Source organism: Lycium barbarum, chromosome 7 (genome assembly GCF_019175385.1).
Source record: "Lycium barbarum isolate Lr01 chromosome 7, ASM1917538v2, whole genome shotgun sequence".
NCBI classification, from domain to species: domain Eukaryota; kingdom Viridiplantae; phylum Streptophyta; class Magnoliopsida; order Solanales; family Solanaceae; genus Lycium; species Lycium barbarum.
Genome location: NC_083343.1, coordinates 101,276,638 through 101,289,801, shown reverse-complemented (window position 1 = coordinate 101,289,801; position 13,164 = coordinate 101,276,638). Strand labels below are relative to the sequence as shown.

At 35.8% G+C, this 13,164-nt stretch overlaps 1 protein-coding gene across 1 annotated transcript; it reads right to left on the bottom strand.

Moving 5' to 3' along the window:
• Positions 1–550: 550 nt before the first annotated feature.
• On the bottom strand, positions 551–4,681 carry LOC132601660 (protein LURP-one-related 12-like). The gene is made up of 2 exons (XM_060314735.1): positions 4,502–4,681; positions 551–994 (listed from the first exon to the last, which is right to left on the bottom strand). The coding sequence occupies exons 1-2, from the start codon at positions 4,679–4,681 to the stop codon at positions 584–586; spliced, it is 591 nt and encodes a 196-aa protein (XP_060170718.1). The 3' UTR covers positions 551–583.
• Positions 4,682–13,164: the final 8,483 nt, after the last annotated feature.

Below are 13,164 nucleotides of genomic sequence, written 5' to 3'. Positions count from 1 at the left end.
GAGAGGAGAGAGAAGAGAGGAGAGAAAACACAAAAAAGTAAAGGATGCTACGGAAAAAAACTAGAACTCATCTTAAACAAGAGGTAAAAATCCCATTTTATTGATTTCATAGCGGAAATATTTTACGTAAGAGGTCAAGTCATCAAAAAGAAACTCGTTAGTCTAAAAAATAGTAAAGTGAGGTTTCTTTAAATAAAACTCCACATAAACTGATACAGAGAAATAATAAAATGAGTAATTTATTGATTAAAGGGTGGGTGATTTGGAGATTCCCCAATAGGACAACTTTTCAATCTGGTGCTGAATTCATACGCAAGCAAGAGACAACAAAGACATTTACCAAGGAAGCAGAAGAAGAGACAACATACAGGTACCGAGTACATCTAAACTCAATACTTTTGATGTGTAGCATACACAAAAATTCACTAAAATTGGAACAAACTTAGATATGAATGCATTACTTTACAATATTATGAATTCAATACTAGAAACCTTAAATATTAAACTTATAAAATTTAAATTCTGGATCAGCTCCCGAGTAGAAGTACTTTGTAAAGAAACCATTGAGAAACAAATGGATGAACTATGAACAACAATCAAGAAGGGGATCATCAGCAATGGGGTCCTCATCACTAACACAATCATCAGCAAGAATTTGATCAAGCACAAGGACCAATCCCATAGCAAAGGCACCATCAAAACCAGGCTTGACACTTAAAGAGAAAACATCTTTGTCAAGCATCACATTATCACAATTAGCATCAACTTTACGTCGAATTTCAGCAACAGATTCTTTCTCTGCGTTTAAGAATGTGCAACTCCTCTCTGCAAATGACCCGTCTATCTCATACTCTTCTTCAGCATTATTGCTGTAACCCTCTACTGTAACAGTTGAACTTCCCATCATTGAGGATCTTCGAACACTGAATATTGGCTTTTGTCCTTCTATTAGTTCTCCTAAGTAGCCTTCCCATCTTTGATGCAGACTTGGTCTCTGTTCCAATTTAAAATAATCAAAAGTTTGGATTTAAGTTATGCATACTGACATTGTAAAGATTCTTTATATACTTACTACTCAATTTCTTTTGTCCTAATTTAATTATGCGGCAAATTTCGTTTCTCGAAATTTAAACTACGTAAACTTTGATCAATATTTTTAAATGTACTTTTTTCATCATATTGATATAAAAAGAATTGCAACTTATACTTAGGGTGTTTGACTGGGCATGGAGTTTAAGAAAAAAAAAATTGAAATTTGTGATCCAAAATAAGCCATATATAGATATTTGTGTAGTTATAAATCATCACATTAAGGCTAAAATGGGAAACTTGAAGTTAAATTATTACTAAATATAGAAAAGTGTAATTCTTTTTGGAACTGGATAAAATTAAAGAGTCACATAAATTGGGAATGAGAGAATAATATTTTTCGAATTAAATCAATGGCAAGTTTTGATGGGTTTTTTTAAAAAAAAAAATCCAGGATATTGTATGCCATTTTATAAGACCTCACCCCTGGTACACATATACAGATTGCAAACAATCTAGGCAAAAAGGGAATACTTAGCAACGTATGTTGTACATTCTCGCAAAAAAAAATACAAGGTTATACATTTAGCTAACAAACAGTTTGGATGGTTTGGTTATAAGTACTGGCGAAGGGTTATGGTTGGAGACCGGACAAAGTAAGATGATGAAAACTATGAATATGAAGCTTTTTCTGTTAGTTTAATTAGTCTGTATTCACACCATCTTGTGTCGAAATGTGCCTTTAAAATTTTGGAGTTTACATGAATATTGTCCAAAAGGCCTCATCTCTTGTTAGTGGTCTTATGTGCCCTACAGTACTACTGATATCCAGCTAACTTCACATTATAAATTAATTGGTGAAACATATATAACAGATATTAGTTTTGTTTATTCAATACTTGAAAAGCTACCTGCAGTAATTTATAACAAATGTGACTTAGAATTTTATTAGTAGTGTCGAAATTATAAGCCTAGTTGTGATGAAATTTCATGTCTTAGAAGATTTTGATTATATATAGTACTGTATACTTTTCATTTCAATTTTAATTTTTACCGTGTTGTTTTGTAGTCACCATTAGTTTTTAAAGTCATTATGCTAATTAATTAGACCAAAGGTGCTCCACTTTAGAAACTTAAGGGATTAAAGATGCTCAAAGTTATATTTGAAGGAGCAAAATAGACCTGCTCTCATAAATAAAGGACAATTTTGGCAAAATACTCATGTTAATACTATTATTATTGTTATGTTGCTAGAGGTATTTTAGAGAAGTAAAAATAGATACAATGCAATATATTACATACTAAAGTGCTACGGTAGCTTGCTGGTATGATACTTCAATACTCCCCTTGAGGTCAATATAGTATTTAACTGTCAGCTTCGAATCTTTAACTAATCAGCTCTGTGTATGTAAATCAAATTGGAACCTGGGATTGGCTACCTAATGAGTAATGAGTATATGACTATAACAGCAATAAAATATTATTGTGAAATTGAATTATTCAAACAACTTAAAACCCTAACATTGAGAAAAATTCTCATTTTTCTTTTACTATTTGCAATTTTTGGAGATTAAAATTGCAAATCAATTTTTGGACATTAAACGTGTTGTGAATTATAAGTTCTCTTAATTTTTCTTTTCTAATTGGAGTTCTTGAAAACATTCTATTGCATTTTTCTTGTGGGTTAAACTCTATGAATGTATCTAAGATTTATCCGAATTGATATTTTAATTTGTAATTTAACTTGACCTTATTTTTCTAAAATATGACATCACCCTTATTCATTTTTCACATCTTTAATGTCAACAACGCTTATGAAAAATTCTGCGTACATTATTACTTTATTAAATATTTGTTTTACCATCACTAGTACATAAAACTTAAGTAACTCTTAAAGCAAATATCTGACTACAATTTAAAAGTGAATCAACTTACCAGAGTGAATATATGCAATTAACCGTAAGAGGTCAACTACAATTTATAATATTAGAAAATGAAAGAAAAGATCTTGGTTGAAGAACAAACTGTTTTGTCTCTCGTAGTAATAATCTCAAACAAATTAATGCCTCTGATTAGAATTAAGTTTTTTTTTTTTTTAAAAAAAACAACATGTACACATAAAATATCACAAAAAAAATAAAAAGTACAACAGTATTGCCCATTTGTTTATTTAAAATTTTAGATCTGTACTTTATGGCAACAATACCAATTTCTGATCACATAGCTCCAGTTGTATTGTCTTTGACTCCATATATATAGCAAAAAAAGTTTATTAAACAAAATCTATATTTGGATGAAATTTCCCAAATTGGCACCTATCAGTTGTACGGTTTTTTCACTATATGTAAATAAAATAAAAAAATATTAACATGTATATTAAATTAAGCGATCTTGCATACATCTATTGATCTAAGGGCTCGTTTGCCCATGAATAATTTTCATTTTTTTTTTTTGGAGTTTTATTCCTGAATCATGTTTGGACATAGAATTGTTATAATTTTTCAGAATTCAACTTGAATTTCGAAATATTCCTAGAAAAACTCCAAATACATGTTTTCACATTTTCACTCAAAACCACGCACGAAAATTCAATATCTTTCCAAATTGTATTCATGTCCAAATAAAACTTCAATTTTAAATACTATTTTTTAATATTTCTCCAAATACTTTTTTTTTTTTTCAAATTTGACATTTTTATTGTCCAGACGCTTACTAAACTTCTCAATTCGTATTTGTCGTGATCTATTAGTATTACTGGTTATGAGAAATTGTAAACCGAGAAAGTTGAGGATCTATTAGTAATACTCCCTCATTCTCAAATTATATGTCATGATTTCGAAATATATTTATCTCAAATTATTTGTCATTTAAAAATTCAAAACAAAATTAATTATTTTTTTCTACTTTATCCCTAGTCGTAAATTAACTGTTCTCGAATATTACAAACATCTCAATTGAGTTTTTATTTTTATTTTAAATTAAGATTTGGGGTAGGGAATCGAACCCTCACCTATAAGGTGAAAGTTGAAGTAGGCAACCAATTGAGCTACTAAGATCCCCTCAATCGACTTAATATATGATGAAGACATATTATATTTCAAGACATAAATGAGAGTAAAATACTCAAAAACTTCTTTTAATTAATGTTTTTGTAAGAGGCATGTAAAAAAGAAACACGACAGATAATTTGAGGCGAGCCGGAAATAGTACCTTCCGTCTCAGAGTGAGAAGGGATTTGCGAGAAGCATCCATAAGAACAGAGGCGGATCCAGGATTTAAACTCTATGGGTTCAAACTTAAGATTTTTAGCATTGAACTCATTATATTTTTAAAGTTAGGGGTTCATATCTACTATTTATTACAATTTCAGTAATTTTTTACACACAAATTTATGCTCCGCGTCGAAAGTTTGGGGTTCAATTGAACCCCAATATACAATGCTACATACGCCTCTATTAAGAACGAGTTCAACCTGGTCACGTGAGTCCGGATTATATGTGTCCACTCTGAACACCATTTCTCCTTTACAGTCATATGCAGCAAATCCATCGCCAGTGAAGAAAAGAGATGTCTTTAGAACAGTGAGATTAGTCTCTTCTTCTTTGTACACTATTAATGCATCCTCTATTACTTCAGCAACTTTACCCTCCATTTCTGATTTATAAGTTTCTCTCTTACTGTAACTATCAAAGCTTTTGTAATTTAGGCAAGAGAAGAAACTGGAAGGTTGTTAAAGATAGAGATAAAGAGAGAGAGAGAGGGGGAGATGAATTAATGGGATAACTGGAAGATTATTTACATCTGATTTTATTAGAAGATTTTTAATTTATAGTACATGAGTGTTACTTACGATTCTACTTAAATATCTTAATAATATCTATCAGCATATTCTCTACTCCCTGTCTCAAAATCGCTGTCGTATTTTTCATTGACCCAATTCTTAAGAATATAATATTAATTAGTAAGTGTATTTGACTATTTTATCGTTATTTATAGATGTTTCTTTCATTTCATGGTAAGTGGTGTTTTTAGCTTATGCACACCTCTTGGGGCCTATTTGGAAAGCCACCAGGTAATTGGAATTAAGTGTAATTACACAATTTGACCTATTTGTTTGACCAAATAATTACTTGGTTAAGTGAAAATTGAGTGTAATTACACTTCCAATTCTCGGGAGGGTTGGGGGGGGGGGGGGGGGGGGGGGGGAAAGGGGTAAAGAATTGGGTGTAACTACATCCTGTAATTACAGGGTTCCTCTTTAAGTTCTTTCTTTCTTTTTTGTTTTATTTTAATTTGGACTATATTAAATTCAAGAAAATAGTTCAAATAATGTGGCTAATATGATTGGATTATTCATCTAATCCTAAATACATTGGGCTAGTCCATTTAATTGGGCTCCAAATAATTAGCCCACTTTAATAGCCCAAGGTCCAAGCTCATCTTAAAATTCAGGCCCATGCCACATGACAAGTGAGGTGGCAATCCAAGTCAAATTAATGGGTCAATGAAATCATGCTAAGTGTACGGATGACATGCTGTGACCAATCAAATCACAGAGCTACACCTTCCCTAAAACTATAAATAGGAGTCCTCATAACTCACAAAGGTGAGGAATTAAGAACAAGAAGCAAGAGAGAGCTCGTGGATCAAAGTCTACATATTTCTCTACAAGCTACAAGTTCAAGCATCCAAGCAATCAAGTTCAAGCTCAAGTTCAAGTTCAAGTTCAAGATTAAGAACGAAGACAAATATCAAGGCGTTCAAGATCAAGTTACTCGTTCGTTGCAAATAATCTAAGTCCAAATTCAAATACGAAGATTCAAGATTAAGCTGCTGAAGCCCTTGAATCTAAATCAAATTCAAGTTTCAACATAGTTTAAATTATTTTTGGAGAATTCGAGGATTATATAGAGATTGTAATACTCAACATTCTTGAAATCAAATACTATATTTTGTTACTCAATTTTCCTGTCTTGATTATTTATTTTTCTAAGACCCGAAAATTTGTTGGTTACAAATTTTGGCACGCCCAGTGGGACAATCTCTACCTTTCATCTCTTCACATTAATCATCAAATCGCAAGAACACTGAAATGGCATCCAAGAAGATCAACTCGAAGTCTACTGCTATTAAGGCTACTGATTCCAAGTTTTCCTTTGAGGTGGAGAACACATTGGAAACTACTATGAGAAGTTTGGGACCCGTCACTAGCAAAGCAAACTTACTAGGACAACAAGCATCTCAAGTGTCGTCCGCATCAGTTCATGTCTTTGAACTTAAATCCTCAAAGGGGGCAAGAGTCTTTCCAAATGGATTGGAAGAAGGAGAGAATATCGCTAAGATCGTTGAAAACACGTTGGCTCGGCTTAGCCCACTCCAAACTAAGAATCTCATCATCCAAGATGAAGATGATGACTTGATCACCAGATCTGCCCCAATCACTCCACGAAATATTTTCCTTTCAAATTTCAATTTGAGGGAAAATCCATGTTTTGCTCCATCATCTACAACAGTCATCCAAGCAATGATGACTAACACCTCAACTGTTGAAGAACAACCTTGCGAGCTTGACGAAGGCGATTGGTGACTTGACGAAATATGTGCAAGATCAAGATAATTGAATTGTCAAGTTGACAGACAGATTTGATAGCGTGAAGGAGGGGGATTTGAGTCATCCTATGGCACAAGAAAAGGAAGATCCGTCTACAAAACAAGTGCATGTTGTTGAAGAACTACAAGTATCCTCTGAAGGATTAATCCCAATTCATCAACTGAAGGACTTCATTATGGGAACAATTAAAGACAAGTATGATGTTGCTGCCAAGTCTTCGGTTACATACGCCAAGCCATACACTTCAAAGATCGATTGGTTAAAGATGCATGCAGGTTATCAACCTCCAAAATTTCAACAATTTGATGGTAAAGGAAACCCGAAGCAACATGTTGCTCACTTCGTGGAAACTTGCAATAATGCTGGAACTTATGGGGATTATCTTGTTAAGCGGTTTGTGCGCTCCTTGCAAGGGAATGCGTTTGACTGGTATACGGATCTTGATGCTGGTTCTATTGATAATTGGGAGCAACTTGAACATGAATTTCTTAATCGCTTCTATAGCACGAGGCGTATTGTAAGCATGGTTGAACTTACAAATATGTGTCAATGGAAGGATGAACCGTTATTGATTTCATTAGTCGATAGAGGAATGCAAGCCTCAATTGCAAAGACAGACTTAGTGAGGCTTCTAGCATTGAAATGTGTATCCAAGGAATGCACTGGGGACTTCTTTATATCCTACAAGGAATCAAGCCCAAGTCTTTTGAAGAATTGGATATACGTACTCACGATATGGAATTAAGCATGTCCTCAAACGGAAATCAAGGGTCCCCAGTTTATGAGCCTCGTAAAGGGAAAGACAAACTAGAAGTAAAGGGGGGGGGGGGGGTAAGGTCTATGCCAAAGTCTGAAAGCAAAGAGTCGATGAATGTTAATTCTGCACCATTGAAGGTCACCACAAAGCTAAGCAAGAAGCAAAGTGTGAAGACTACATCTTTCCAAAATAATGGTGGAAAAAAGTTAACTTTGAAGGAAATGCAAGCAAAAGAGTATCCATTCCTATACTCAGATGTTCCAACAATATTTGAAAAACTTCTTGCATTGAAGCTTATTGAGTTACCCGAAATGAAGAGGCCAGATGAAGCTGGGAGGACTAATGATCCAAGTTACTGCAAGTATCATCGGTTGATGGGCCACCCTATTGAAAAGTGTTTCATCTTAAAAAAAAAGGTCATGGATTTAGCCCGCGAAGGTAAGATATTGCTCGAAGATGAGAAGGAGAGTTCGAATCAAGTCTCAGTCACATTTGGCTCGCTGGATCCCATAGTTCTTTGCAACTTTTCTGAAGTAAGTCAATGTGGAGATATTCCGACTGTGTCACCACCAGAGATGATTAAATTTGGTGACTTCGATCCCATCAATGTCAACATGCCATTTTGCCTTCCTATAATGCATGATGTAATAGTGAAGGAGAAAAGTTTGGAAGAAAGTCAATCTCATGTTGATCAAACTGATGATGATGGATGGACTTTAGGACTCGGCGGAGACGCTGCAAAACAAGCTCACGAAGAGAGCCAAGTAAACAAGTGACAAGAGGAAAGATGTTGAAAAGACCCAACAAGCAAAGGATAAAGAAGAATGTGAAGAAATCAACAAATGAAGAGGCTTACTATCAAAAGCCACGCTGTTCGGTAACATTAGAGGAATTCTTGCCAAGCTGGTTTCACATGAAGATTTCTCACTATGATACACAGGCCTCATGTTGCAATATTAACGAAGAAGAGACGAAAAACAAATGTGGTATTGCCATCACTTCCATTGCATAAAGACCTCAACGAGACTCACTCTGAAGAAGTGAACACTTGTGATGCAAAAATCACATTCACTAATGATGATCTTTTGCTGGGTAAAACATTACATAATCGTCCTTTATATATGGTTGGTTTTGTGCGTGAGCATAGAATAAACAAAATTATGATTGATGATGGATCTGGAGTCAACATTCTCCAAATTCGCACTGTGAAAGAGCTTGGAATCTCGGTAGTTGAACTATCTGAAAGTCGCCTGATGATTCATGGATTTAATCAAGGGGTGCAAAGGGCTACAGGTGCTGTCAAGCTGGAAATCAATATGGGAGATATGTGTTCAAGCGCATGGATGCACGTGATTGACACAAAAACCTCATATAATATTTTGTTAGGAAGGCTGTCACGCCCCGAACCATGGCCTGGGCGAAACAAGACACTCGGTGCCTTACTGCATATGACCGAGCGAACCACATGGCTTGTTGAATCATTATGAGGCATAACATGAGCGGAATATAACGTGAATGCATGATGAGCCTTTATAAAACGTAGTAAGTCATAATACTTAATAAAAATACTTGTTTAAACATGAGTGCGGAGATAACATGAATGAGCCAAAATGGCTATACTACTCCGAATGTCTGACATAACATAACTGACTTGTCTAGTCTATGAAACCTCTATCATGAGTCTGACTGGAAAACATACTTACTGGGACAAGGCCCCCAGCATACCTTAGATGCATAACTAATCATAAAACAAAAGTTGACTAAACCCCGAATGAGATGGGGCTCACCAATGAGCTGATACGAATGCTGTCCTACTGAGCAGATGTGTCGTCCTGTATATCAGTACCTGCATTGTGAAATGCAGGCCCCCGGGCAATAAAAGGGGGCCTCAGCACATTGAATGTACTGGTACGTAAAGCAACTGAATGAAATAACATGGGACATGAAATAACATGATAAGAACTGAAACTGAAAACCTGGACATGAACATGAATACATATATTTATATATAACATGGTAAAAGTATCATAAGTAGGGAGAGCGATAACTTGTAACCGATCCATGGTCTGGTGCTTGCGTCCCGCCAGCAGAACACTCAGTCCTTGCCAGGGAACATGAGATTTAATAAAATATGAAAGGATCCAGTCATTATGAGAGATCGTCCGGGACATGGGTGGAGCGATCCTCATCCTACGGTGGCTACGTAGTTTCAGGCTATCTAAAGCCGTCCTCGGTAATTAAAGCAACTCCCAAAAACATGAACATGATATAATTGGCTAAGAAGCCCATGATTTTCGTGAATTAACTTGTACTTGACTTGTAATCATGATTTCACGAAATAGCTTGTAAACATGGTTTCATGAAATAACTTGTAAACATGGTTTTATGAAATAACTTGTAAATATGGTTTCATGAAATAACTTGTATTTAACATGTATGTATCTTGTATCATAGCATGAAAATAATTATATAATATAATTGCATGAAAACTTGTAGACATGTAGGATATTCATGAAATAATCATTCTTAGTAAAAAACATGCATGCAAGAACCCATGGAATACAAAGTATGGGTTTTCATGGATTACGGACAGATTCTCAATAATCATAATGAGTATCAAGAACACAATGATAGAATAATATCAATTCAACCATAATATAGTCATAGACATGGACCTAGGGTTATTATGAGCATAGTATAGAATAGAAACCCTAGTTTTATAAAGTTTCATACTTTATGGATTAGGAGGCGTGGGGAAGAACAATGATGTTCCCACACGTAGATAGTAACTCTACATACCTTAGTCGCTCCAAAACTTGAATTAAAGACTTGAGCTTTGAAGAAGATTTCCAAAATCTTGAATTCTTGAACCTTGAGATGGGTTTTCCTGAAAACCCTAGTTTATGAACAATGATTTCTTGCTTATATTACAAGGATATATATTAGAATTGACTTAGAATGATCTTGGAATGATTAGAAGGGTTTACTTGAGTTAGAAAGAGATTAGGGACTTGAATTCAACCTAGAATCATGATAAAACTTACCTTGTAGGGTTCTTGAGGCTTGTGACTTGTTCTTCCTGACTTTAGGGTAATTTTTCGTGACTAGGGGTGTTAGGGAAATAAACCCCAAGCTTAAATATAACTTAAAACGCGAAATCCCGACTTTTTGACCCGAACCCGACCTGTTACGCGATGGGTCCGCGATGCGGGGCCATCGCGCAATGTTATGCAGGTCAATACTCAGATTTGAGCGATCGGCCCGTGATGCGGGGCCATCGTACGAGCCCCCACGCGCCGTCACGCTCCCTCACGCGCCCCGTGTGTCGGTTCTATGAAGTGTTCGGTAAAATGGTCATAACTTCTTGTACTGAGCTCTGTTTGGACTCCACAATATACCGTTGGAAAGCTATTTCAAATATCTACAACTTTCATGTTTTAAGGTTTCTCAAATTCCCAACGGATTTGCAGGAAATTTGACTGGAAGGAAGACGTATCGAAAACTTAGCCGATTCTATCGAATTTTAAGAGCCTTACTATTAGCCATATTGAGACGATCATATATCCTTGATCCGATCTCTGATTGGCTTGGTCCTTATATTGTTAGAAAGGTATTTCTACATACTACAACTTTCATTAAGGGTACTTTCCCAAATTTCCAACTAATCGAGGATTTATGGCTACCCGAAGTAGGCCTATCAACCATTTTCGCAAAACGTTCAAACCTTCAGTTTTCCACTAAAACTCTAATGATATGAGTCTAAACTTAGTTCCAAGATATGGGGTATTACAATGGCCATGGATACACGAAAACAAAGTGGTTCCATCCTGTTACACTTTGGAAAATTCCCCGTTAGTGTATAGTGAATAAGCTAGCGAAGGAACACGAGATATACGATGATTTGATAAGTAAGATATGGCGTTTGATGGTCCTAACCTAGATTCAAAGACATTTGACCAAAAGGAAGAAGTTTGGTAAAGAAAGTAAAGGGTATGTTGCGTGTCGGGTAAGAATTACGAGCGACGAGTTAATGATGGCACAATGATGCCTTAGAGACGACTAATGACGTCCCTTAGATTGGTATTGAGGTGTTAAACAAGTTCCAAGAAGGTTCCATAAGGATCGGAGATCAAACGAGTTGACGAAAACAAGTCTCGAAAAGCTGGACATTATACAGCCAGACATACTGGCCGTATAAAATCCATGGACCGTATGTCCAACCGTGGATTCAGCCCAGCATAACATAGCTCACTGGACCAAACATGCGGTCCAACATACGGTCAGTGAAAAATATACAGACCGTATGTTGGTCCGTATAAGTTGATCCGGCCAACTTTGTGATTAATATAAGGGACCCTTTCTCACTTTATTTTCATTTCATTCCCACTCTCTACACTTCAAGAAAGCTCTATAACACTCTCCAATGCTCATCCACAAGAAAATCAAAGGAAATCCATGATCAACAACACCAAATCCATGAAAACAAGTGTATGAGACCTAGCCAATGTTCATCTATCTCAAGAAAACTCAAGAGAAGTGAAGTAGGGTTTTGGTGCTAGAAGAGTATTTCCATTCAAGGCTTGTTCCTCCATCATCTAAGGTAAGTTTCATGACCATATCATGTTGTTTAAGGTATTGGAAGGTTAAGACACTTGAATTGTAGAAAGACATAGAAAATGGGTCATCAATGAGTAAATAGTGTCATGGTTGAATGATAGTTGGATTGAATCATGAATGTTGGTGTGTTGTGATTATGAATATGTTATAAATGATGTTTAGACCATGAAATAAGTATTATATATGAGAAAACGCGATAATGATCCATAACCATAATTGTGGAGAAATGGTGAATTGTAGTAAAAGTAGATAAATGATGATTGTTGGTTGTGATATTGCGAGTGTTGTTGTGAACGTTCGGGAATTGATATAGAATGTGGGAAAAGTAGTATAAACAAAGGAAATGCTGCCCAATTTTTCCTAGAAATAGTAACGCGTTCTTATAGTCGATTAACTAACGTTAATGCGAATTCTCTCTTGAAGGCAGAAACGTGACATTGAAGGAGAACAAGCGAACGATAGCTTAGTTAAACGTCAAAGGTATGTGAGGCTAGTCCTTTCCTTCTAATGGCATGAACCCTATAGCATGACTTTCCTTCCTCTTCATGAGTTTCTATATTCCGTAAAGCTAAGGGCCTATGTCTATGAGTAGCTATATAAGATAAGAGACATGTTATGAGCTCTATAATGATGATGATGAGTTAAAGTATAGAGATTCTAAAATGTATGAATGATGTTATTTATTGCTTACACTCGCCTTATGTGCTAATTCCTTCAAGGTGAGGCAGAATGTCCATGAATGCTCCATAATGAAATCGGGGGATCACGACCTTACGTCACCCCGATAAGGTATAGTTGTCCTTGAGCCCTATGCATGTACTATGATAAACCTATTATGATAAGTATATTATGATAATCATATTATGATGAGCATGTTATGATGATGATATAACACCGCGCCTATATGGCCGGGCAGTCACCGCTAAGGCGGGCAGCGTATACACCATGGCCAGATGGCATGGGCAAACACCACTAGTGGGCGGCATGAGATGATACCCCGGATGCGGGAGGACTGGACGCAGGCTAACGTTATGATTATCACACCGATCCGATATGGACGGGCAGCTTACACATTACTACACCGTACCTATATGGACGGGCAGCTTATACATTTATGCATATATGACATGATGATGAGCATGAGCAAGAC